General features: G+C 48.2%; 1 protein-coding gene across 2 annotated transcripts; it reads left to right on the forward strand.

Annotated features, from left to right (window-relative positions):
- Nucleotides 1–991: 991 nt before the first annotated feature.
- ACLY (ATP citrate lyase) lies at nucleotides 992–25,653 on the forward strand. Of its 2 annotated transcripts, XM_062507855.1 has the most exons (29): nucleotides 992–1,019; nucleotides 6,518–6,687; nucleotides 8,016–8,138; nucleotides 9,133–9,195; nucleotides 9,471–9,661; nucleotides 10,593–10,672; nucleotides 11,122–11,252; nucleotides 12,591–12,709; nucleotides 13,195–13,331; nucleotides 13,726–13,787; nucleotides 13,957–14,074; nucleotides 14,217–14,371; nucleotides 15,091–15,181; nucleotides 15,591–15,620; nucleotides 17,344–17,485; nucleotides 19,237–19,405; nucleotides 19,840–19,944; nucleotides 20,183–20,379; nucleotides 20,534–20,615; nucleotides 20,946–21,056; nucleotides 21,585–21,712; nucleotides 21,905–21,998; nucleotides 22,245–22,399; nucleotides 22,745–22,895; nucleotides 23,389–23,532; nucleotides 23,709–23,822; nucleotides 24,308–24,390; nucleotides 24,628–24,704; nucleotides 24,861–25,653. In XM_062507855.1, exons 2-29 carry the CDS (start codon nucleotides 6,529–6,531, stop codon nucleotides 24,953–24,955), a joined length of 3,306 nt encoding a protein of 1,101 aa, XP_062363839.1. In that variant the 5' UTR covers nucleotides 992–1,019; nucleotides 6,518–6,528; the 3' UTR covers nucleotides 24,956–25,653. The 2 variants fall into 2 exon arrangements, with proteins under 2 accessions (XP_062363839.1, XP_062363838.1); XM_062507854.1 differs by lacking the exon at nucleotides 15,591–15,620 and having other exon boundaries at nucleotides 11,122–11,256; nucleotides 12,595–12,709.
- The last annotated feature ends 792 nt before the right edge of the window (nucleotides 25,654–26,445 follow it).

The raw sequence follows: 26,445 nt of genomic DNA on the forward strand, positions 1-26,445 counted from the left end.
GGGGCGGGAGGCGGGGTGAGGGTCACGCCAGGGTAGGGAGACACGCACTGCCGAGCTCTGGAGTGGGCGGCCGGGCTGACACACCCCGTCCCCAAGGAGCCGGGCAGGGAATTTCAGGCAGATTAAGCTTTTGGTAACTTTTTGCAGGGAGATTTTCCTTCACTGGTACAGCAGGGTATAACACGCCGTCCCCAGCAGGGTGGGCACCAATACTGTGCTCGTGAGGGCTGCGGCTGGTCTGTGCCCAGCGCAGTGACACTGTCCTGGGGAACACCACAGCTTCGGCCATCGCGGCAAGGCCGCCTGTTACCGCACAGGGTGCTCCCTCAGCGCCGATGATGAGCGCGTTGCTCACAGGCTGGAAATACCAGGGAAAAAGTGAATGTGGGCTGGGTATTCCTAGGAAACAGGAGAGCCGTGGCGGCTGCCTTGAGAGGCTGGTGAGGAAACGGAGCAGAGGGGAGGCAGGATGCAGCGGGCTCGCCCGGCTGCCCCGCTCCCGTTGGCCGCGTCCACGGGGATCGCGCTACAGCGGTGCCGCCCGCAGTGGCACCGGTGACCCGGCTCTGGCAATCCCGCCGCTCCACCGTGGGCACCTCCCGCCCCCGCAGTCACAACAAGCCCGTGGAGGTTTCTCGGCGTGTCCCGGCGCTGGGGAAGGAGCCCCGTTCCCACCGCCGGTAGCGTTGGGCGGTGGGCCTGATGACGTCATTGTGGCGGGTGACGTCAACGGCGGCGGGTCTGGCGCGGGGGGTCACGGCCGCAGGCGCCGCCGAGGGCGGGGCGAGGGTGCCAGAACTACGACTCCCACAAGGCTACGCGGCCGCACCCCATCGGCGGCGGCCAATGGGTGCGCGGCGGGCGCTCAGGCAACGCGCACGTGGCAGCGGCGGCGGCCAATGGGCGGCGGCGGCTGCCGTAGCCCGATGGGCCGGGGAGGCCGCGCTCCGCGAACAAAAGGCGGCGGCGGCAGCGCGAGCGGGGCTGGAGCGGAGCGGGAGCGGCCGAGCGGGGCCTAGGTGAGTGCTGTAGGCGGCGGCAGCGCCGAGCTCTGCCCGGCACGTGGCGGGGCCTCGCGCGGCCCCTCCGCCGGCGCTGCCGCTGTGCCCACGCGTCTGGGGCGGGAGTCGCGCTGCTTCTGGCCGGTCCCTGCCCGCGATAGCTCGCGGTAGGGCGGGCGAGCCCCGGGAGCGGCCCGCAGCTTACGGGGTCGTTGGTGTGCCGGCAGGAGTGGCCGTCCCGGTGGGGTCCGGAGCGGAGACCCTCGCTCCTGCCGGCACGGCCGCCCTGACCTTGCGGGCGCTCCCGCTGCCGGGGTCTGCTCGCAGCGGTGCTGGTGCCCGCTCGGGCCTCGGTGACCGGGGCGACTCTGGGGCATAGGCAGTGTGCGGTGGTCACAGCACAGAGATTAGCAAGGGGCTGGGAAGGGGGTCCGGCTTTACGCGTTTTTCGCCCCTGGTCCAAGAGGGCCTTGGCCAAAACTCTTGCCTCCCCTGCCGTAAGGAATATCCTTTCGTGGCCGTCCTGGAGGAGCAGCCCCGCGTCGGGATCACGCTGTTCCCATACGAGCAGCAGCGCGCACAGCCTCTGTGTCGCTCTATTCCCGGGACAGCTGGCTGCGTTCCAGCCCTCCTGTTTGCTGCTTGCAAACATCTCCTGTTTGGTTTGCTGCTTTCGAAATTCGCATCCTGCTATACAGACTCTCCCTTCTCTCTGTTAAACACTTTGTTCCCTATAGCCTGAACACTGAGGTGCACCCTGACTGTCCTCTTTGTGGGTGTCTCTTCAGATCTCTAACTGGGTTTGGAGCTCAGAGTATCAGCTCTGCAGTCCAGTGCTGTTAAGTGAACCCTGTTGGGTGTCCTGTGTGTGAGACTCTGCAGCTCTCTCCAGGTATCGGGGCTCTTCCCACAGTCCCAGAGCTTCCTGAAGTGGTTCCCATACAAGGACAGCTACAGTTGGAACTCCTGCCCAGCCGTGGTGGTCAGGGGGCTCTTTACTGCTGTACACTGTGTAAGTGATTTAAGGAAAAAGCTTATTAAGGAGCCCCAAGGCTGTAGAAGAAGATGATCTTTAATAACAGGATTCCCAAATTCCCCCCTTGTGGCACTGGGTGCCCACCAGATGTGGGGAGCCTGTCTGCTGCTCTCCATTAGCCACATGTAACCAGTCCATGGCCCACGCTCCTCCCTGGCTGCTGTGTTTTTCTCAGAGGTTCCATGTGTGCAGGGAGCCTCCCCCAGAGCTGGGCATGCAGCACCTGTTTGCATCACCCCACACAGCATTTCCCAACTGCAGCTGTGGGACCATGACCTCGCGTTGGCTGCGGCACTGAGCCCTCACCATCCTCTGATGAAACACACGGGTTTGCCAGGTGGGAGCTGATGTAACTTTTCATGCTGCCATGGGCTGAAAATACTGGCTTAGCTTGAACTATGTTAATAAATGACCCGGAATGGAGGGGAGAGGCTTCTTTATGGTGTGGGTTTGTTGACACAATTCTTGGGAGAGTGGGCGTCAAGTCTTCACTGGAGAGGGAGTCCTTTCCTCCTGCTCTGAAGTGTCCTTCAGGTGCCATTGGAGGACGGTACCAATCCAGATCTCAGAGAATTCCATGTGTGAGCACCACATTCTGTGTGAGCGCAGTTTGGTGAAGCTGAGTTACACCTTTTCTTCTGGTTAGAAGAAAAACAAACTAAATCAATATCTGTAATTCTTTTTCTTCCCTTACAGAGCAGCCAATGTCGCACTGAGCAGTGCTACATCAGTGATCTCCTGGAGGTCAGGGAGACTTTATCTGAGTTTTGTGTCAGGAGTGGCTCCCTGTTTCTCCACCCGTGTTTCCTTTGGATCTGTTGCATACACCCTTCAGCTGCTTCCTGTTATATTGGGGCAGATGTATCACTCGTGTCACCGCAAACACAAAATCCAGCTTGAGGACTCTTGCCTGCCTTGCTGCCATCCCACTGATTTTCTGTCAATACACTCAGGAAACTTTCTCCAGGCATCAGCTTCTTTGCATATATTTGATAGGTGATGTTTTGAGAGAATAAATGCTGCTGAGCTCCTGAAAATATGATATAATCCACGTTTCTTACTTGCTCTGGACTTGCTAGCAAAGGCTGAAATACAGCTGTTTTTGAGTTGGTGGGTATGGATGATGAGAGAACAGTCTCTGAGGTGCTGCAGGGAAGCTGTTTGTGTTGGAACCTCACTAAATGAACACAAGTCATTCATGGCAGTCTGTGGCACTTGTGCTGCTGACATGAGTTTGCCCATGTGTGTGGTGGGTGCAAGGTCTGGGGCCTGAAGTGCTGAGAAAGTTGAAAATCAGTACTGACTAATGATTGCTGAACAGAGCAGTGGAAGAAAAGGTTGTTATCCCACAGCTTGTGTTTTGGTCAGAGGAAGGGACATTTTTCCTGTGTTTATATCCAGAGGTGCAGCCACTGTTCTCGCCAGCACTGGCCAGCACTGCAGGTGCTAAACATGACTGAAAATAGGATTGTTCTGACAGATGAGGGTTTGAACCAGTCTCATTCCTGGGAAACTGGGGGAGATTTGGTTCCTCTGTCAGTGACAGGCTGTGACCCTGCTTGGTGTTAGCAGAACAGATGCAGTGAGTTAATGGACCTGCTCTGATCGTGTCTCCCTGGTTGTCAAGGGACCTGCATGAGCACACACAGCCAGAAATTGCTGATGCCCTGTGGATTATTTTCCTGCTGATCTCTTATCTTAACAGTTCAGCAGACTGAAGCAATTGCTTTGTGCTCCCTGTCCCATGAGAAAGGCAGGGTTAGGAAGACAGTGGAAAAAGTGAGTGAGGGGTGTGATTAAATACTTGCTAATGTTTAGGAAACGTGAAACTTGGGCAGATAAGGTCAGAACAGCCTCATTCCTACTGTTTTGTTGCCATGACACAAGGGTGTTATTTTTTTCATCTACTGCTATTGTAAGAATTCTGTAGTTTCCTTTCTTTACCCCAGTAGTGTTATTGCAAAAATGAGGTGATGAAGTTGACGGAAACCAGGGGAGCAGAAGGAATGGAGCATCATAAAAAAAAGACTAGAAGTGGTTCTGAGAGAGGAACAGCTCTGCTGTGTGTCCCTCAGGTCTGAGGAATCCCATGTATATTGCTTGTTGCCACTGAGGTTCTTTTATGGGACTATTCTTGATAATACCTGAGGGGCACCCTGGGTCCAGTGTCCTGCAGTTGCAGTGTATTCATTGGCATAGCCAGCATCAGCCTGAGCTGTTTAATTTGTAATTGTGCACTGAAGTTCTGCAGTGCTGTTCAGAGGCTCTGTGACACTCTGGAGAAATGACAAATCCTTAGGTTTCTTAAAGAAATATGTTTGCCATTTTCTTTTACCCATTTGCTTCTGCTGCAGTGAGATGTGACACAGTTTCTCTGGGACAGGCCATGAACAGATTGTGGAGTTGATGGATTTTGAAGGAGTTTGAAGCAGAAATATTACAGCTCCATCCCAGCCAGAACAAATGGTGGCTGCAGGTATTGTGGGAGCAGGGATTGCTCTCAGAAATAGCTCTGCTTAAAGTACAAGTTGGAATGGAAAGTTTTGGGCTCTGCAGTACAGATGAGGTGTGTGTGTGCAGCTGTGGGGCCGGGCAGTGGTGTGGTGCTTGTGGATTATCTGTGTGTGCCTGCAGAATCAGCCTGGGCTGTTGGTTTGGGGTTTTTGGTGTCCTCTGGCTGCTCACAAGAGCTCCTCTCTCATCGAGCCACCTTGGCTTTGGCACTGGGCTAATAAACTAACAGGGGCTGTTTCACTGGGCAGTTAGGGGCAAGTGTTTCTGGTGGCAGGAGTGAGGATTGAGTCTGATGAAAGGTGGGGTGCTGCAGAAACATTGCCTGATCTTTTGAAATGGGATTAAATTTATGTTTGTTTGGGTTTTACATCAGAACTCTTTGAAGAGATCTGCTGTTCTTTGTCTTTTGCCCTTGCTGTAGCTTTGCCTTTGTGATTTTTAACCCTGGAATTGCTTTTGAAAAGATGACAGTAGCAAAGTTGACTGTTGGTCCTTAAGTGTGGTTATCATCTTTCAGTAATAGCACTTAGTCAGTCTGACCTGTTTGATTGTGGAAGCTCAGGGAATGCAACCTGCCTCCTACTATGGAGTAGGAGTTGGGATGGACCAACCCCCTTCTTTCTGCTCTAGGGAGAAAAGTTCTTTATTTCTAATTATGGCTAGTTAATTGCTGCCTAGTCTGTGTTTGCTTATAGGATAAATAGCCCAGCTGATTACTAATGGTTATTACCCAGAGTGAAGCTCAAGAAATAAATGGAATTTAACTGTTTCCCTCTGTGGGTCTGAAGTGGGATATGTGTTTTGTGAGGACAGGTAGTCTTACTGAGCCATTCTAGTACTTGGCTGTCCTGGTGCTCAGAATCTGAACTCCTCATTTTTTTTGTGTTGGAGCACCTCTGCTTTGCAGCTCTCCCAGAATCCATCCCAAGGGTGCTTTTGCTTTCTGCCACACTGGCTGTGCTTGGTGAACAATAACATGACCCTGGTCACTCAAAATGCAGGAGGAGCTGCTGCTTGAGCCTCCCTGTCAGTAGTCTGACCCTCCAGACATACTGAACCTGCTGGCTGATCACAGCACTCAGTTCTGATGTGTGACATATGCAGACAGGGTCATTGGGATGAAGTATACTTTTTAATAAGCGTTTATGGCAGCTAAAAATAAATGTATCTTTGACACCTATGACTTTTTTGCTGCATATCAAGAAGAATATATGCAGTCTTGAGGTCAGAAATCATTTGCTTACTTCACTTTGGAATATACTCAAAAAGAGAAGACAACCATCCATAGGAAAGGGACTGAATTAGGATTTTTTTCTTAAAAAAAAAAGAAAGCAAAACCAAAACAAACTGTCTAAGCTTAATCTTTGTTGTTGTCTTGAGCATCTTATCCTGTGAGATGTAAAGCTCTTTCCAAGAAACCTGGTTCTGAAACAAGAAAAAACAATGATGCAAACCTATTTTAGTTTTGGTAATCCTGGCAGTGTTTTCCCTTTAGAAAAGGTCTGGGCATTGCTGATTCCCAGTCAGGCTTGACTGGGAATGGGATGCCTTATAGAAGTGGGAGGGAGGGGATGCCTCCCTGAAAATGCATCAAAAAAAGTAGTAGATGGGTTATACCAGGAGCAATCCTGGGGTGCTGTGACACTGGAGAGAGCTGGGCAGCACCCTGGATATGAGGGATGCTCCAAGCTGTGGGTTTGGGAAGGGCTTGGTGGTGGCTGGGACAGGCTGCAGGGATTCTGCCTTTCCCTGCAGACAAGGCTGGATGAAAATAGTGTGCATGGCAGGGGAATGGCATTCAAATGTTAAGCGACGTGAGTTCTTGGTCATCAGGGGAGTTTTAAGATTTTACATATAATGGGGAGACTTTGGTTTGCTTTGGTTTGTGTTGAGCTGAGTGATGTGGAGTTCTGGGCCAGAAAAGGCTTTGTTCCTGATGGATTTTTGGTTATTTTTCCCCATCCAGACTAGGTAGCCATGTCAGCCAAAGCCATCTCCGAGCAGACAGGGAAGGAGTTCTTGTACAAGTACATCTGCACGTCCTCTGCCATTCAGAACAGATTCAAGTATGCCCGGGTCACCCCAGCCACAGACTGGGCACGGCTCACCCAGGATCACCCGTGGCTCCTGAGCGAGGTAAGCACAGGGACAGCAGGGTCTGCCTTCCTGGAGCACCTGAGCACTGCTCCAGATCCTCCTGAAGGACCAGTTGCTGCTGCAGCTCTGCCACAGTTAGTCCCAACTCTGATGATGAAACAAGCCTTTCTTCAAGGCTCAGTCGTCACCTCATGGGGGGCTGATTATTCTTTTAAGACTGTGAAACACGGGAGCAGAGGTAGCTGTGAACCAGTTGCTCATAACTTCACAGAAGGTAAAGGAGGTTGATTCAGACAGAGATGTCAGTCCCTGTAGCTCTCCAAAATCAGGGAGTGCTCTCTCCATGTCTGGCTTGAATGTCAAGTTAGGACACTGCTTAGTTTTCTAGAATCCAAGCAAAATCTCAAGGAAAACTTTTTTAAATTTTTCAATGCAAAATCATTTATCTCTGTATCTCATATCCTCACACTTTCTGTAGAGAAAACGTACCCAGAGCTCTTTTTATTAGCTGTCCAAGCTGGCTCCTTTCCAGTGGTTAATTATATTAAGTCATTGGCTGGAGAACATGAATGTCTTGTAGTCCTTGACTGACTGATAGAAGCCCTGCACTAATTAGATGCTCCATGCTCAAGTGCCTGAATGAATTGCAAGAAGAGACCAGCATTGCTTCTAAAAGCCTTGCCAGAAGCCAGAAGGGAGCAAGGATGCTCTTGGGCCCTTAAGGTTGAAAGGGCTTCAGGGTCCAGCAGCAAGACCATGGTCAGTGTCCTGTACTGCAGCACAGTGTGTTCTGACTCTTAAATTACTGAAGTTCCAGGATGTATCAGTGGTACAGGAGAATGCTACCCAGTTCTAGTTTGGTATTATAGAAAGGATATTTGCAAACTAGAGATGTGTGCAACCCAGGAGCAGCTATCCATGGGTATCTTATAAAGAGCCACAGTCATTTGGCTGAAATGTGCATGACCCTGGCCCTAGCCAGTCTCATAAGTAAAGTGTAGTGACAGCAGGAGCTTTTTTTATTATTATTATTATTATTATTTTTGTGAGCAACTGTCTGTGTCTGTCATTACTTCTGTTGGGTTTTTTTCATCAAAAAAAAGACAGAATAAGCTGTCACCTCAGCCTCTGATGTCTGCTCACAGCTGAGTAGGAACAATGCAGCTTTTCTCAAAGTACAATGTAAAAAAACCCCCAAACTTGCAGGCATGTGGTACCGGGTGCTGGATTTGCCAAGATTAAAGGAGTTTTGGACGTGTGCTGTGCAGAACTGATTTAGGTTTTTACTTCACTATTTGCAGAGAACCACTCTACCAAAGTCACTTTCTAATGCCTATTCCTTCAAATCTCTCGCCCAACCTTTGTAGCGTTTAGTGGTGAAGCCAGATCAGCTCATTAAGAGACGTGGGAAGCTTGGCCTGGTTGGGATTAACCTCACTCTGGATCAGGTGAAGGCTTGGCTCAAGCAGCGCCTGGGTCAGGAAACCACGGTGAGTGCTCTGCTTTTGTTCCCAGGACAGTACAAGAGCTGTAAAATCCCTGCTCCTCTGCAGCCAGCCTGTGTGTTCTACCTGATGATTGAGTGTTACTTCAGGCCTTTATTTTAAGTCAGTGCTGTTGTATACTATTTATTTTCCTGGGAATGACAGTGCAGTGCTAATGATAATGAAGTACCTGCCATCCCTGCTGCTGTGTTGGGAGCTGATGGAGTTGTGCTTTCTCAAGGAATTTATGCCTTCAGCCCTGCTGGGATTGATTTGCTGCTGACTCTGGCTCTGGGCCGGTGTGGCAAGAATTGGGAAGCAGCAGGAGCAGCATTGTGAATTTTCCCCATTGGGAAAACCATGGTTATGGAAATTACTGCTTTAGCACAGCACACCAACCGTATCTAAAGCAAGGACTGGGCCACAGACTTGGGACCACTGGTGTCCTCAGAAGCAGGGAGTATCCCTCAGTGTCTCTTGAGCCTGGAATCATGGGTTTGGATAACAGGAAAGTGCCTACACGGAACAGTTCTTGCACCCATAAGAAGAGGCTGAAGGGTTCTCTTGCTCTTCTGGGCTCCCTGTTACCATTTCAGGTGAACACTACTCTGAGGCCTCTGCTTCTGCCGTTAACTCAGGAATTCCTCACTTCTGAATTTTCCACTATTCCAAGAGCAGCTCAAGCCCTTGTGTCTATGCTGAGACAGGGTCCAGTGACAATGCTGTCTCTGGGACAGGAGAGGAGAGCAGCTGTCCTGGTGTAATTCTGATACCCCTCAGTCCTGGTAGGAATGGGAAAGGTGACCGACTCTTGTAACCAGATATCCTGGGGTGACAGTGCTGAATGCTGTGCTGGAGAGAGAGAAGTGGCTCCCCAGGAGGCACGGTGGAGAGGGAGTAATTTTAGAGCAGTGCTGATTAATTCTCAGAGCTTTCCTTATGCTGTCACAAATGTGCTGGACAAGTGGTTATGGGTGTTTATCTTGTTTTCTGTCCCCAGATTGCTAATGCGAAGGGAATCCTAAAGAACTTTCTGATTGAACCCTTTGTCCCTCACAAACAGGTTAGTACACCATTAAAGCAGGCTTTTAAATCTCTTTGGACTTGCATGCTTAGCTGGAGTGGTACAGTGGAGAAGGCAGAAGTTTGGGAGTGTGCTGTTGAGCTGACAGTGTTGCTGCACACCCCTGGGCAGTGTCAGGGCCACTCCAGCACTGTTGTTCCTTGGGAAGCTTGACACAGGGCTCAGCTGCCCCAATCCCAGCACTGGCACAAAAGTCTCTCCAGGATCTTCTCTGGGTGTCACTCATAAATGCTTGTCTCTGCTCTGTGGTGCAGGAGGAAGAGTTCTATGTGTGCATCTATGCTGCCCGTGAGGGAGACTACGTGCTCTTCCACCACGAAGGGGGTGTGGATGTGGGAGATGTGGATGCCAAAGCTCAGAAGCTGCTCGTGGCAGTGGATGAGAAGATCAGTGAATCTGATGTTAAGAAGCATCTCCTGCAGCATGCTCCAGCTAACAAGAAGGAGTAAGTAGAGATGCAGTTCTGGACAGGATCAACCATCCAGCAGCTGCTCTCTTTTATCTCTGACACATCTATTTTCTTTACCCTGAAGTTCACTCTCTTGCCCTTCCTGCTGCTCTCCAGAATATGCCATGCATCCTGAATCCAAGCTCTCTGACCTTATCTTAGCTGCCTGTAAAAACCCAAAAATAAGGTTTCCTAGTGCTGAGCCTTTACTTGGCAGCAGCACTTGTCAGCCTGCTTAGGTCTCAACCTGAGACTGGAGAGATGTACTGAATTCTGATCCTTTGTGTCAGCACAGAAGTTTCTTTTGTTCAGTGAAATGGTGATGAGATGTGGTTCTGACTGCTAATTCAGAATTTTCTTTTCCCTTGCTCTGGCCTGTTCTCCAAAGTTATTCTCCTGTTCTTCCTTCTGCAGGCTTATCTGTAGATCTCAAGGCTTCTGCATCTCCCTCAATTAGATGCCCTTACCTAGTTAGCCTAATATGAGTCATGATTTTTCCAAACATAGCTAGTGTAATCCTTGCTGACATTGTGCAGTACTGAAGGGTGAAGGAGCCTGTCACTCCACCAGTTTGCTGCAGCCTCCTCCCCATCACAGCTAACAAAACTCAGATCTGACAAAGATGGGTATCAGCAGGGAGGCAACGATGTGCTTCTGTCTTGTGGGGAGATAAATCAGACTGCACAGCTCTGACAGTTGTGAGCAACTGTGTCCTCAGCAGAGTTTGGTGGAGGGTAATTAAGATGAGTCATGAAGGTCTTCCTTCCCTTGAGTCATCCATCACCCAGAGAAGATGAATGAGAATAAAAGAAATTGATGCAGAGTAGATTTGCAGATTGCCACTAATACCAATGAAGAGAGCAGGCTGTACTTAGATTTGGCTGCTTTTTGTTAATTTGTGTTAATTCTTTTTTTTGTTTTTTTACAGCATCTTGGCCAGCTTCATCTGTGGCCTGTTCAACCTTTATGAAGATCTGTATTTTACATACCTTGAGATCAATCCATTAGGTAATGGATATTTTTGGAAGCAGAACTTTCTGTTTTGAAATACTGAAATGTGTTCTTGATCCTTTCTTTGGTTCTGTTATTCACAGCAGCACCAGGTGCCATGTGCAGAAATATGGAAGTGGCAGTGATAGGTCTTTGAGCTGTTCATTCAGTGAATTAAAAACAAGGAAATTAAAAATTCCCTTAGAGGGGAAGTTAAGGCAGAAATGAAGAATGTAAAAATTGCACTGTTAGAGCAAAAACAGCCCTGAGACAGAGCCTGGACCATGGCCACAGTTACTGGTTAATTCCTCAGGGAACTTGCTGGGGCTGGTTGATACTGCCCAGTGCCAGGGGAAACTGTGGTCACCCAGCTTTTGCAATGATGTCTGTGTGGTAGCAGATGTTGGAGTGAATCTGTGGTGTGCCTCTGTACAACCCAGAGCTAATTGTGATGTTTTTCACTGCAGTGGTGACCAAGGATGGTGTTTACATCCTTGATTTGGCTGCGAAGATTGACGCCACAGCTGACTACATCTGCAAAGTGAAGTGGGGAGATGTGGAGTTCCCCCCTCCTTTTGGCAGGGAAGCTTACCCTGAGGCAAGTGACAGCTGGAATTCCTTCACTGTGTCCTGAATTCATCTTTGCTTGTATGCCCATGGCGTTGCTGTGTCTCAAGCACCTTGGCAGTGCTATCAGTGGTACCCTGTGCACAGGTAGCTGTAGTCCTAGGACTGCTCAGAATCACACTCTGAGCTGCAGTTGCTTCCCATCTCTGTTTGGTCAGTTCCTTAATTCAGAATTGACTTTTTTTAATAGAGGCTGACACTTAACTTTCCTCAGTTGTGTGCCAGAACTCTGTGCCTGTGCAGAGCTTCCTGTTGCGGTTCCTGCCCACCCTGCTCCCCTCAACATCACTATTTTTCTCTTGAGGCAGTGGTTACTGGGAGCCTCATGGGAGCTGATGTTCCCTCAGTGTTTCAGTGACAGTTCTGAGAGCAGAGCAGCAACTGTGTGAAAATTCTGCATCCAAGCATGAATCCAGAGAAAATAATCACTATTTCTGAAACTTTTAAGTAAGAAGATGTAAATACATCTGTTTTTCCAAAGAGGGAGGACAAGGTGAGGGCTGCAGGCAGCACTTTGTTGTACAGCTAGTAGTGCCTGTACCCTCTGCAAAATCTGTGGGTCTGTACTGCTGGATGCACAAGCACTGTTCCAGACACAGATCCCAGCAGCTTCAGAGACTGTTGGAAGTAGAGCTCCCTCCTTAATTATTCTGTTACTTATTTCAGTGGTCTGTTCGTCTCTCTCCAAAAAGATTTCTGTCCTGACTTTTCCGTTTTAATGATTATAATCATGCTTCAGTTGGAAGGTTTTTGTACTGTGGCCAATAAATCCATTTAGCTGTTCCTTTCCATGTAGCTTGCTGGATGCCAACACTCAACTCAATTTGCTCTTAAAAGGATTAGTTTAGGTTTTGTCTCTGAATCATCCCTCTCTGAGTCCCTGGGAAGGTTGTTATGGCAGAGTCTTTGCTGGGAATGTTAATGAGCTCTGATGAAGTGCTGCTCAGCAGCCTGGCACACTGGGCTGCAGGAGCACCACATTGAGCCAAATTACAGCTCTCAGTGATTATGTTCCTGGCTCCAGCACAGCCAGAGTGGTCACCATAGGTGAGATGATTTTTAGATTTCCTCAGGTCTCAGTCTCAGACAAGGCCAGAACAGACTTTACAGATCTGTTCAGATTTTGACTGTTGAGGGATGGAGCTGAGCCCGTGTCCCTGACAAACGCTGTGTTTCTAGCTCTGCTGTCCCTTAGCTGCAGCTGATGAGGTGTGATTACTCTGTGTCCAAATGCACCCAGCACTATGAAGCCTTGGGATGGAAAGGGCAGGTGCAGGAGGAAGCTGAGGTTGTGCTGCTCTCTGTGCAGGAAGCCTACATTGCTGACCTGGATGCCAAGAGTGGAGCCAGCCTGAAGCTTACGATCCTGAACCCCAAAGGCAGGATCTGGACCATGGTGGCTGGTGGTGGTGCTTCAGTGGTGTACAGGTAATTAAAGCAAGGATTTCAAGTGCTGGGGGGACATTGCTAAAGCCTCTGGAAAGCAGACTCCCCTAAAGCCATTTTCCTATGCTCTGACTCTTTGGGATCTCTTCAGAATGAAGATGTTGTACAGATTTTTCACCAGGCTGTGGAACCTAGTGTCCCCTACCATGTTTCATCTTGGAAGGGTTAGGGTTAGATACAGTTTCTTACAGAGCTACAGTTCCTTTCTGATTTACAGCCTGATTTACAGCTGTTATGGGTAATACGATTGTAGTGGTCACTGAGTTTGTACCTGGGGAGCATGAGTAGATTAATTGTGACTGGCACCAGGAGGAGAGTAGCTTTGTTTTCAGCAGACAGCACTGTCCCTCTGTTAGGAGTCTCACTTCCCCAGGGATTTGGAATACTTTAGGAACTTTATAGTAACTCAAATTAGAACTAATCTCTTAAATAACTGTTTGTGGTTTTTTTTGGTTTTTTTTTGTTAGTGACACCATTTGTGATCTGGGGGGTGTGAATGAACTGGCAAATTATGGGGAATACTCAGGAGCCCCAAGTGAGCAGCAGACCTATGACTATGCTAAAACCATCCTCTCCCTCATGACCCGAGAGAAGCACCCAGAAGGTAAGGGAGGTGCTGCAATTCCAAAGCTGTGAAGCTGTGTCTGGCAAAAAAACCTGGACAAATCTGGGCTGTTACTATGCTTAGCCTTCCCTGGCAGAGCTTTCAATGTACTACTGCCTTCTGAAGGAATCAGGGCTGGATTTGTCAGCTCTTGCTTCAAAGAGAGGACTTGTGGTTTTCCATGGGGCCTGAGAGATCTTTATCAAACATTCTTGCTTGGTTCGAAGCTTTTATCTTCCAGATTCTACTAAACTCAACTACTTTAGGGGTTTTTTTTTCTACAAAACATTACTGGTTACTCTGCAACTTGGTTTCACTTTGTCCTTAACTGCCTCCTGATCTTGGCTTACTCTGCTCTTGAAATGGTTTCACTTACCTGTGTTTCTTCCCTCAGGGAAGATCCTGATTATTGGAGGCAGCATTGCAAACTTCACCAATGTAGCAGCCACCTTTAAAGTAAGTAACCAGTCTCAAACATCTGCAAACAGTTGTCAGCCCCCAGCCCTTCTTCCCAATTTGATATTTGGCTGAGGCCCACAGTCCATCTCTTCCAGGAGTTCCTGAGATGATGGGACAGGGTAAATGTCTGGCTGCGTGGATCACCTGTCCTGTGTGTTTCTTTTAGGGCATTGTGAGAGCAATTAAGGATTACCAAGGCCCTCTGAAGGAGCATGAGGTGAGAATCTTTGTACGAAGAGGAGGCCCGAACTACCAGGAAGGGTTACGTGTCATGGGAGAAGTCGGTAAGGACCGAGCTCATCCTTAAGTTTTGTTCTTGCATCTTATTTCTTCCACTTGATTTCTGCTGAGCTTTCTCAAGGTTAAATGCTTCACTTCGGTAAAGCTTTCCCCTGAGGAGTCTGACAGCTCTTTGTGCTTCCACAGGGAAGACCACAGGGATCCCCATCCACGTGTTTGGCACGGAGACCCACATGACAGCGATCGTGGGCATGGCGCTGGGCCACCGGCCGATCCCCAACCAGCCGCCCGCTGCAGCCCACACTGCCAACTTCCTCCTCAACGCCAGTGGCAGCCCCTCGGTGAGCTCCTTCCCCACTGTGCAAGGGCACGTGCCTGAGGAGCCTCCTGAAGGCAGCTGCCCCTGTCCAAACGGGCTGCAAACACGTTTTGGCCTCTAGTGTATTGTAAATCGACTGGTGTTGGGTCTGGGACAGAGACGTGACCCTCTTGAGATTCATGTGATGTAAACCTCTTTATTGTTCTGAACCCTTCTTAAACAAAGGGTTTGAATTTCCTGGGTATACAAATGATTGCTGTAGTAAGACACCCATTTCCCTGTCCAATGATACATCTTCACTTAGGGCCCAGTAGATGGGCTGGGATTCTCTATATTTGCTCAAATCCATCCTGCTGTCACTCACCCAGGTACCTGCCTGCTTACAGGCTGGTTGGGTTTCAGTCTGCAGCTTTAAACCAGCTGCAGTATGCAATGTGACACGTATTTGTAGGAAGCTTTAGGAAAACAGATATGATTCTACTGGTGTAGTTGATTAGAAGAGGCCACCCCAATGCCCATCTCCCTCGTGCAGAAAATGTGACCTCTCAAAGCTGATAATGTGACTGTGGAACCTATGGGGTCATTCAGTTTTCTGAAGCTTGACTGAAATGGTTCTATCTGAAAACACATTTTCTTTGTAGTAGACCAGTGGAGCCAAAGTGAGGCCACCTCCTCCTCCTCTGTGCTTCAGGCCTTACCTGGAGCTCTGTCCCTCACTGACTTGGCTTCTGAATCTTTCAGACTCCAGCACCGAGCAGAACTGCCTCCTTCTCTGAGTCCAAGCCAGATGGTATTGCTCCAGCTAAGAAGGCAAAACCAACAGCACCTCTTGGTAAGTCCAGCCCTGGGAGTGCTGCTGGCAATGCTCTGCTGTTCCTAGAGGCAGGATGAACATGAGACAAATGCCTTTTTTTCTTTTTTTCTGGCTATAAAGTGAAGCAGTTTTGTGGTACCTGCCTATCTTTGTCTTGAGGGTAGTTAAGTGGTTTAGCAGCTCACTTGTGCCATGAGCTCATACACACACAAGTCAGAGTTGCCCTGATTAGGGATGTTCAGGAACGGCACAAGAGGCAGTACAGAGAGAGGGCTCCAGTCTGCTTGTTTTTTAACAAGAGCAAACCCAAAAGCCCTGAGTGCTGTGAAGAGGATAACTGCTGCAGCACCTGCCTGGGTGCCTGGCCCGTGGGCTGGCAGCAGTCAGCTCTGTCATACCATTGCATGAGTGAATCTCTCTTTAACAGATTCAGTCCCAGCCTCAAGACCTGGTTCAGGTAGGACCTGTGTGACCAGCTGAATGTGCCTGGCCTTGCTGGCAGTTGACTTTTTTAGTTCTTGGTTTTGTTGCTGGTTTTTTTTTTTTCTCTTCAAAAGTTTGCTGTGTTGTCTGGTCCTTTCCTTCTGCCCAGCATATTTAGCTGTCACCATGTGAATGTCTCATCTGTTTTTTCAAGTGCGGATCACATGTGTTTCTGCACAAATGTTTCCTATTTCTGGGGGAGAGAGGGCCAGGTCTCAAACTTCATTATTTCTTCCCTTCCCCCACACCACCATTACAGAGAAGAGCCCGAGGCACACTGTTCTGTTTGCCTCCCAAAAGGAGGAGTCACTAATTGTGACCAATAACTGGTATCTTGTTTCAAAGGGAAACAATGTAGTACGGGGGCCCTGGTTATCAGGTTTGGAAAGTACAGAAAAGTCACAGATTAACTAAATGTTGCCTTAACTGTCTAGCAAACTGTTAAAGCTTGTGCTCAGTGAAGTTGTTTTGTAGGGACTTTAAGACTCTAATAGGTTCTGTGCTGTGTGAGAATAAACTGCTGAACAGGTAGCGAGGCAAAGCACAACTTCAAGTTACCTCCCTTAGCATGAGGAGGGACACTAGAAGGGGATTTCCTGGATTGTTGCTTGCATGCTCTCAGACAAATGTCATTGCCTCTTTGGGTCTGCATTTTGGTGTTCCTGGGAACACTCATGGTACCCCCTTGCAGGCACCTGCAAGATAAAAGATAAACAGACTTTTCAGTCATGTTGCAGTGAATCTGAACTGTGAGGGCTGGAGGGCAAGGACCGATTTTTTTTTTTTTTTTTTTTTTTTTTTTTTTTTTTTTTTTTTTTGTTGAAGGCAGAGGAACAGTGTCCTGTTTAATCCCTAATGCTGTTTACCTTTGATCCAAATCCAGAAAGAACTCAGCAGTAGCCAAAGCTGGCCTCAGCAGGTGGATCAGCTCTGAGTTTTTGAGTTTTAAAATTAATTCTGCCTGGAGTCAGAAGGAGGGACTCAATGTTGTGCTGTGACAAGTGGTGTAAATAGACTTTAGGCCAACAGTCTGTCCTCACTGGCTGAACTGTTGCCTTTCCTGTGACTCTGTCCCCCAAAGCCAAGGTTTGGGCCATATATAAATTCTCGGAGCCATCAAGTTTGTGTTGGATTCTGGTAATTAGAAAAAGAAAGGAAAGAAAACCTGAGGATGTTGAGCTCCTTTATGTTCTTTGTCCCCTCACCATTTCCTGCCCTTTTTTTTTTTTAATTTCCTGTCATTCTACTATGGTGCCCTGACCAGCTTCCTATGGTATACCCAGACTGTGGGCTACATGCAAATAAATACATGAAATTCAAAGTTCTCTTCAGCTTTGCATAAGAAGACTTGGAGAAATATGAGAGGCCTGTGAGAGAAGAGGCAGTTTTCACTTCTCTGCTCTCCTATACCAGCTCCCTTCTGTGATTCACCTGCCTATTTTGTGAACACCAAAACCTGACTGCTGTGTTCAGAATCCAGGGAAGGGGTTGCTGTTTCATCTACAGTTTCTTCCTTAATTTGGACAGTGTGGCTACTCCATCCTGTAAACTGCAGTTCATCTCCTGGGTTCAGTTTGGAGGGGGGGAAATACACTTATTCAGGAACCTTTCAGCAGGCATTTGGCAAAGCTGCAGTTTGTTTTGCTCAGGTGTACAGTTTGAAGACAGTTTGGTTTTTTTCCCCTCTCTCTGAGCAGGTAAAGCCACAGCACTGTTCAGCCGTCACACCAAGGCAATCGTGTGGGGGATGCAGACCCGGGCTGTCCAAGGAATGCTGGACTTTGATTATATTTGCTCTCGGGATGAGCCCTCAGTGGCTGCCATGGTTTATCCGTTCACGTAAGTAGCCTGTGACCATCGCTTTTCCATTTCCCTGCAACTCTTCTGTCACCTTCCTCCTCTCAGTCTCTGTGGTTCTTTATGGAACTCTGCCCTGGTCTCCATCCCTGCTGGAACACCTTCTCCTCTGCTCCCTTCCACCCCTGGGTTGGCTTTGTAGGCTGCTTTCTTCAACCACTGATTTCAGGCTGCGCTGTTGAAACAGCTTAATGTTCACCACAGAACTGAAGTTCGCTTCATGTGCTTTTAAAAGATGCCCAAATTCTGTTTTTCACTCAGTAAGGCAGGTGTGACTACCTGGGCTTGCTTTCCAGCTCCCTGGCTCAGCAAAGGCAGGCAGGCTGTGTAAGGTTTCTTCGACTCGCCTGCTGTTGGCTGTGTGCTTGTCTGAGACACCTTGATTTGTGCCTGCAGTAGCAGGAATTACCCCTCCCAATATTATCCAGAATCATAGCAGCTCTGCTGACAACCAAAGCAGCTATGTAGCCAAACAAAATTTTGGAAAAAAATAATAAAATCTTGTTCATATTCTTTCCAATAGCAGCAGTGGTTACTTATCCACAGGCTTCCTGCCTGCTCCTTCAGTGGGGTAGAAAGTTCACTTGTGGTGTTTACCCTCTTTTAGTCATCCCAGCAGGGATGAGAGGGGCTATTGGGTGTGCATGAGCTGTTTCATTGTACCTCCTCAGTGTGGGGGTCTCCCTGTGGGACAGGGCAGGTAGGGAGAAGGGAAACAGCAGCTGTTGCTTCCAGTACAATGAGGTGGGAGCCCAGAGCCAAGCAGGAGTCTTGGTTCATTCCTGTGCTATTGACTGACATCCTGGAGAGCTGATGTCTAATCAACCTCTGTCCTGCAGAGAGTTTCTCCTGTTGACAGTTAAGACCTTGTACTGTTATTCTGCAGCTCTGATGGTAATTGCAGCTCTGTAATAGCTTCTCAGCAAGTGCAAACCTTGGGGTACTGAGTGCAGGCACACACCAATGTCTGTAGGTGAGCGGTAGCCTCTGGCAGTGCTGCACTTGATTAAGGAGCAAAAAGCAATAGGGATTGAAGTTTAAGGCTACCTGTAATTATCAGATTCTGCTTGACCTTTTGGAGGGAGCCAGGCTGGCAAGACCTGGAATATTCTGTCATAAATATACTGGTATGGGAGCACAGCCAGTATCCACACACTTAAATGACTGCCCAGTCAGACTTCACTGCAGTTCCAGTCAGAGCATCTACTGTGTATGGAATACCAACAGTGAAACGTTGCCTAGGTGCTTCCCTTCCAGTGCCTGTGGATGGGCAGAGTCCCACTGTAGCAGGACTGGGAAGCTGACTGGCCCTCTCATTGCTGTCCTGGCTGTTCACAACAGATACTGGTTTCCTGTTCCCCCAGTGTTAGCACCAGCCCAGTGACACAGCTTTGCATGACTCTCATTCATTACTCTTTCTGTGCCTCATTCTGTCTTCCAGCTTGGAGTAGAGTTAAGGCTCTGGTAACTTCACTGTGGGAGAGCTTATTCATCTTGCTGGATGCCTCTGTCCCCATTAGCCCGTCTCCTTCCATATGCTGCTCTGTCCTAATTCTCTGAAGAACCTTCTGCTGTCATATGGTCCCTCCCCAGACATGCTCACGTCCTCGTGAGTGTCTGTCAGTCTCGGGGGCTGAGAATGGGGTTTGTAAACTCCTCTGTCTGCATGCACTGTGTCCCTTGGCCTTTCCAGCAGCCTTAAGGTCAGGGCTTTTCCATCTTCTCTTCCACAGCGGTGACCACAGGCAGAAGTTCTACTGGGGCCACAAAGAAATCCTGATCCCAGTCTATAAGAACATGTCGGATGCTATGAGGAAGCACCCAGAGGTGGATGTTCTCATCAACTTTGCCTCCCTGCGCTCTGCCTACGACAGTACTGTTGAAACCATGAATTATCCCCAGGTGAGTGCAGGATCCAGGAGCCCAAATGAAGAAGGAAGGCCCTGTCAACAGGTGTTTCTTAAACCATGATGGCATTAGCAAATTGTCTTCTGGCTTAGCACATAACCCCCAATTCTAACTCCTTACAGAATGTAAGGAGGATGCTGGGAGTCCCTGGCAAATCCTAATGCTGGATTTGCAGTTTGTTTAAGAGAAGCTTGGTGCTTCTTGCTTAGCAGTAACTACTTCAGGCTGACTGTAATACAGTGTTGCTCTGATGTGCAGGGGGAGAAAATTCCCTGACCAGAGCCTTGAACCTGTTGTGAAGATCATGGCAGCCTGCTGATTCAGGCATTGGGCCTTTCTGGACGAGATTGCACAGAGTGAACTCCCAAGTATGACCTGACAAGGGGCTGCTCTGAGGGGTGCCAATTGTATTCTTTCTCTTGCTGCAGATCCGCACCATTGCCATCATTGCCGAGGGCATTCCAGAGGCCCTGACACGTAAACTGATCAAGACAGCTGATAAAAAGGGAGTCACCATCATTGGTCCTGCAACTGTAAGTGCTGGTGGCTGCCTTCTCCTGTCTTTCATAACCTTCAGATCAGCTTTCTTCGATGGATGAAGTGTATCCTACAATCCTGTATTTAGATACAGGAAGTGCATGCTAGTCTCTCATCTTAAAGTCTTTGCCATCCTCCCTTATCTATACAAATGCTGGCAAGGCTGCCTTAAACAAATGTTCCTGAGTTTCATGATTTTAAAGGGCTTTACACCTTTCTCTTATTCTCTTACAGGTTGGTGGGATCAAGCCAGGTTGTTTTAAAATAGGCAACACAGGAGGCATGCTGGATAACATCTTGGCATCGAAGCTGTACCGTCCTGGCAGCGTGGCCTACGTGTCCCGCTCGGGAGGGATGTCCAACGAGCTCAACAACATCATCTCCCGGACCACTGACGGGGTCTACGAGGGGGTGGCCATCGGAGGAGACAGGTAGGAGTTGGTATCTTCATCAGGCACTGGTCTTCAGGTTGGTCAACACAACTGATACTAATTTGGAGAAGGAAGAGCAGGTTGGGTGTTAATTTTTCTTTTGGAGAAGTATAAGAAATAAATTTTTTACCATTTCCCCTGTATCTCTACACAGATATCCTGGTTCAACTTTTATGGATCATGTGTTGCGTTATCAGGATACTCCAGGAGTGAAGATGATTGTAGTGCTGGGAGAGGTGAGTGAGACCACTATCTGAGAAATACCTGTGTGTGGTTTTTGTTTTGGTAGCATCTGACCTGGTGGCAAGGATGCTAAATAGCAGCTAGTTCTACTATTACTGAATATTTCAATTTTTTTTTTCTGCTTTTGTCAAAAGAAATTTAATGTATTCCCCAGGCAAGCATAGTCTTCCCTATTAAAAAAAAATAAAATCAGGATGTTTTATTCTGAAACCTCAGCCACTATTCTGTGAGAAAGGAAAAAAACTCCCAGCAATGTTTCTGTGTGTGTCTTGGAGCTGGCTTTATCAAAAGTGCAGCTGGGAGCCATCTCTTTCTCCCTGCAGATTGGAGGCACAGAAGAGTACAAGATCTGCAGGGGCATTAAAGAAGGCCGGATTACCAAGCCAGTGGTGTGCTGGTGCATTGGTACCTGTGCCACCATGTTCTCCTCAGAGGTATGTGCAAAAATGGGGGCAAATGCATAACATAAAGATATATCCACAGCAGGAAGAAAACCACAAGTTTACTCATTGTACCTAAACCTTCCAGAGCTGGCAGTAATAACTTTAATGTGCAAAAGTTCATAAATATAAATTATAAAGATATCTTGTGCTTCTATAGTTCTGTCACATGAAATTTCATGGGGTTTCTGCTTACTTGTGAAGGGAGTCCAAAGATCCAGGGAAAGGAACAAATTGCAATAGCTGCTGTTTCTGGAGTAAGGATGGCAAAGATCTAGGTTAAGCAGCTCTGAAGTGGAGTAGTTTAGGGAGGCAGAACATGAACTAATGAGCCTGGAGGGATTCTATATCAGAACGTCCTTGTGACTGCCCTGCTGGCTCTGACTGCAAGCAGGAGTTTTGGTAGCCCAGAGGAGACAGATGTGCAGCCACTGGTGTTCCTAGTCAGGGCTCTATTGTGTAACAGACTGTTACCTGCAGAGAGTGTATTTCTTAGTCCACTTTTTTTTTTCCTGTTTGTAGGTGCAGTTTGGCCATGCAGGAGCTTGTGCCAACCAGGCCTCTGAAACTGCTGTAGCAAAGAACAAAGCCTTAAAGGAAGCTGGAGTGTTTGTTCCCCGGAGTTTCGATGAGCTGGGAGAGGTCATTCAGTAAGTCACACTCACAGGGCACCTTCAGCAGTGGACAAAAGCTGTCAGGACAGTGATTCTGGCCTGATAAAGAATATATTTCTGCTTAAGGAAAGCAGCTTCTACTGGTTGTGAGGTTTTAAGGTCTAGGTTAGATCACTTCACTTGGATATCCTAGAAGGACCAAAGTTACTGAATGGATTCTCTCCGTAGGTCTGTGTACCAGGATCTTGTGGCTAAAAGAGTGATTGAACCAGCTGAGGAAGTGCCTCCTCCAACTGTGCCAATGGATTACTCCTGGGCAAGGGTGAGCTGTGCTGATTTGCCAACTTTTGGGTTTCTTGGACTCAGACAGGGCATTGGCTGTGATTCTGGCTGCCGTGTTGGGGGTTATACCTTTTGCTTTGTAGTGTTACTTGTGTGCTGTTTCTGGGCTGTGGAAGGGGCTCTGAGGGCAAGCATGAGGCATTGCTCTTTTCCCCACTTTGCCCTGTGCTGCCCTTCTCTGCTGGTGTGGGTTGTTTAACATCCTGCCTTTACACTGCAATTGCAGGAGCTGGGACTGATTCGCAAACCAGCTTCCTTCATGACCAGCATCTGTGACGAGCGAGGCCAGGAGCTGATCTATGCTGGGATGCCCATCACTGAGGTCTTCAAAGAGGAGATGGGAATTGGAGGGGTTCTAGGCCTGCTCTGGTTTCAGAGGAGGTGAGGCAGCTCTTGTGAAAGCTTGCAGGTTCTTTAGAGTTTTTCTTGTTTATTAATGGATTTTTAAGCAGCAAAAGTAACTCCAGGGTTCCTTTGTGAAGGTAGATTCACTGGAATGGCATCTTTGTTCCCTTCATGACACCATGTCAGCATTTTGGGTTGCATACAGTGTTTTAATCTTGGAATGAAGTTTTCCATGAGTCTTGTTGGTGCATTGAGGAAATTTCTGTATTCTATTTCTGATTCGCACTCTGTGACTACTTGTGTCACCTCTGGAGAGACTGGGGGATTTACAAACCTTTGTACTTGTGTTCTGTCCCTGACTGATGTGATGTCTGTGCCCAGGTTACCCAGGTATGCCTGCCAGTTCATTGAGATGTGCCTGATGGTGACAGCAGACCATGGGCCAGCAGTGTCTGGAGCCCACAACACCATTGTCTGTGCCAGGGCTGGCAAAGATCTGGTTTCAAGCCTTACTTCTGGCCTTCTTACTATTGTGAGTACCTGATATCCCCAGGAGGTTTAGCTTTGTTACTCATTACTCCTCTAGGTTTTATTACTACTGATTTTTTGGATTGGCTGCAGAGTCACAGACTGGTGGTGTCTGTCTATTCACACTTTGAGTTTCAACTCTAATAGTTTGGTGCTCCCTGTTTCAAATCTGATCCATTTTCCCAGTAAGCCAGACTAGTTTGTCTCCTTTAAGTCTAGAAGTATTTTGTAGCAGTTCAGTTTCTGTCAGTGTTAACTCTTTGGTTGTCTGAACTGTGACAAGAGTTACTAAAACAGACACTGGATTGTGTTTTCCCCCACACTGTCTCTAGCAGAGATGCACTGGCTCCAAATTAGCACTTCTGTGAGAGATAAGCAGCCCAACTCTAATGTCATGAATGCCAGAGACCAGGAGGGTGGATGGGGAAGATAATCTTGGGTTTGTATCTTAATTGTGGAGTCTTTGGTGTAATTGCCTTTTTGTGTCCTGCACCCAGGGTGACCGGTTTGGGGGAGCACTTGATGCTGCAGCCAAAATGTTCAGCAAAGCTTTTGACAGTGGGATTATCCCTATGGAATTTGTGAATAAGATGAAGAAAGAAGGGAAGCTGATCATGGGCATTGGACACCGAGTGAAATCAGTAAGAAAACTGTATTAGGACAAGCTGGAGGGATTTTCAGGGATGGGTGAGGGAGAGCAAAAATAAAGGAAAGAAAATTGGCAAGTTTCAGAGGCAGCTATTGACTAAATTCTCCTAAATCTACAGCATATCAGTAAGAGGCAACATGATGACTGTAACATGCTCTGAACTTGCAGATAAACAACCCTGACATGAGAGTTCAGATTCTCAAGGACTACGTGAAGCAGCACTTCCCAGCCACTCCGCTGCTGGACTACGCACTTGAAGTAGAAAAAATCACAACTTCCAAGGTGAAAGACACCAGCAATGAACTGCTCTGGGCATTGGTTCGTGTGGGAGGGAAAGTGTCTGGGGCTTAGCTGTACTTCCAGCGCAGAGCTTCATAAATAGTTGCTGGGGCTTGTCTGGGGTAGAGTTTGAGGCCAAGTACAGCTGCAGTTTAGAAAGGCTGAAGGCATTTGGCTACCTGGAAAATGCTGAACAAGCCAAACCATCTCTGTGGCTACTGTCTACACTGGCACTGCTGGGTGTAAGTCTGAGACTGCTGGCCCATGACAGGGAACTCTGGGGGTTGACCCAAGAGACCCCTTGTTGGGGCTGGTTTTCCAGCATTCCCATTAAGTGTAGTTCTTGCTCAGGCTGCTGAGCAGCCTCTCCATTGCTGGGCTGGTGTGTCCCCAGCTGCAGGCAGCCCTCAAATCACCAGTGGAAGGTGCCAGGTGAACACCATTTACGCTGTTGACATCTTTATTGGGGTGTATTTTGTTTCTTACAGAAACCCAACCTCATCCTGAATGTAGATGGCTTTATTGGAGTGGCCTTTGTTGATGTCCTCAGGAATTGTGGCTCTTTCACAAGGTGAGTGAGGGGGGGCTGTTCTTGGATCATGGTTCTATAAAGCTGCACAGCCAGCTGCTGAGGAGCAGAATTCCATGATACTGGGAAGGAAACATAGCCTGGCCTGGCTTTTGGGGGCAGAAAGCTGTCAGGGGAATTGGTGTGGCTTCTGGCACTAGAGCAGGTGGCAGCCCATCTCTAGATTGATTCCTTAAACAGATGATTACCAGGAGCCATTTATTTTCTTTTGTTTTGCAGGGAAGAAGCAGATGAATATATTGATATAGGAGCTCTCAATGGCATCTTTGTACTGGGCAGGAGTATGGGATTCATTGGTGAGTTTGCCACATCCTCCCTGTTCCTCCCTTCCTCCTGGGGCTGCCCTGCCCCAGGAACACCAGACAAACCTGAAACCCAGGGAGATTCAATGCACTCAAGACAAAGACGAAGAGGAGGGACAGGGATTTTGTAACAAACCACTCTCCTTGCAGGACACTACCTGGACCAGAAGAGGTTGAAGCAGGGACTGTACCGTCACCCCTGGGATGACATATCCTATGTCCTACCGGAGCACATGACCATGTGAGAAGCTGCTGTTGCCTTGAAATGCACCAGGACAGAAGCCTGGCCAGGGGCCAGCCACAGTGGGACTGTGATGTATAAAGATGATTACTGGGACAGAGATGTTGGGCTGCCTGGTCAGACTGTGCAAAGCGACTGTTTTATAAGGATAGAAACTTACTCTAATAAAACCAAAACTTGTGCTATTCCCTCTGTTACCTGCTGTATTTAATACTGTTGCACACTTTTGTTTTTTTCTATTTTCATTTCGTTTCCAGAAGTGATTTAGGGTTTGGGGGGTAGAGTTTGGCTCATAGGTATGCCTTACTGAACCTAACTCTGGTAACAAGCTGTACCTTTCCCATGAGGGGAATGTGCCTGTCTTTCCCATAAGCCATGATTTGGATTTTTTTGTTGTTGTTGTTGTTGTTGTTCGTTGTTTTTAAATTTGTTTACCATGGTCTTATTCTTGGTCTGACAGTACCTGAATCCTGGGACCACTGCTGATGTATAACCAATGTTACTTAAGCTGGTGTAGTAATTTAAAGTGTAAAGTTGTAACATACTGCTGTGAAAACTGTGAAATCCCTGTACTCTAGTGTCTGTATTTATGCAAACAACCTCTCCTTTGCTCTGCTCTGTGCACTGTCACTCATGTAATCTGCAGCTGCAAAAATCTCAGTAATAATTTCGGTGTCCTTCTTGTCTGTGTATTGTAACCAAATGCAAATAAATACACGTTACTAATTTTTTCTTTTTCCCTGTGTCATTTCTGTAAGTTGTCCCTAAACAGTGTCTAAAGTGGATGTGTGACAAGTTATTTCACAAAATAGCAGCCTTTAAACCAATTACTCCTCAGGGTCTGTTTCAGGTCATTTAAAAGGGGAGAAATAAAAATCAAACTGCCTGATCACCTTGCTTGTTTCAATCTAGGTAAGAAATCTAAAATTTAGCAAAGTTAGAGAATGAGCAGAAGGCTGCAAATGATATGAATGACATAGTATTATACGTAAGTTGGGCAACTGCACTGTGTGTATAGCGAACGTGAAATAACCACCTCCAGCTTACTCCATTGTGAGTAAAAACCCTGTGTCCTATGGAGTGAGGGAATTCCTACTTGCTCAGGTGCAGCCTGAGAGAGCAGGGGGCAGAAGAAAAGGGAGAGGATTGCGGGGGCTGGGTCTGGTCTGTGGCACCGGGGGAGCGGAGGGAGCGGGGAGGCTCCGGGCCAGGGGATGGAGACGCGGGGCTGTGCTGGCCTGAGCGGACGGGAACAGGGGGGAGACCCGAGCTGAGGGGGGAGGCCGTGTCCCGGGGGCTCCCGGACTGAGGGGATGGGGATCTCCGGGTTCCGGACTTAAGGAGTGGCGGGGTCTCTGGGGGTGCCGGGCCGAGGGCCCGCGGGGTCCCGGCGGGTCCCAAGCGCTGCGAGGGCCGCGCGTCCCCTCACGGAGCCGCCATTGCCCTGCAGCGGCGCTCTCGCTCCGCCAGGGGGCAGCGCCGCGCGCCCGCCCG

The sequence above is a fragment of the Cinclus cinclus genome, chromosome 24 (genome assembly GCF_963662255.1).
Source record: "Cinclus cinclus chromosome 24, bCinCin1.1, whole genome shotgun sequence".
Taxonomy (NCBI): Eukaryota; Metazoa; Chordata; class Aves; order Passeriformes; family Cinclidae; genus Cinclus; species Cinclus cinclus.

Coding starts and splice junctions, on each gene's coding strand:
- ACLY (XM_062507855.1), top strand. CDS start 6,529: ATGTCAGCCAAAGCCATCTCCGAGCAGACAGGGAAGGAGTTCTTGTAC. Junction 11,253..12,590: donor GCAGGGAAGCTTACCCTGAG/GCAAGTGACAGC, acceptor CTCTCTGTGCAG/GAAGCCTACATTGCTGACCT. Junction 13,788..13,956: donor ATGTAGCAGCCACCTTTAAA/GTAAGTAACCAG, acceptor TGTTTCTTTTAG/GGCATTGTGAGAGCAATTAA.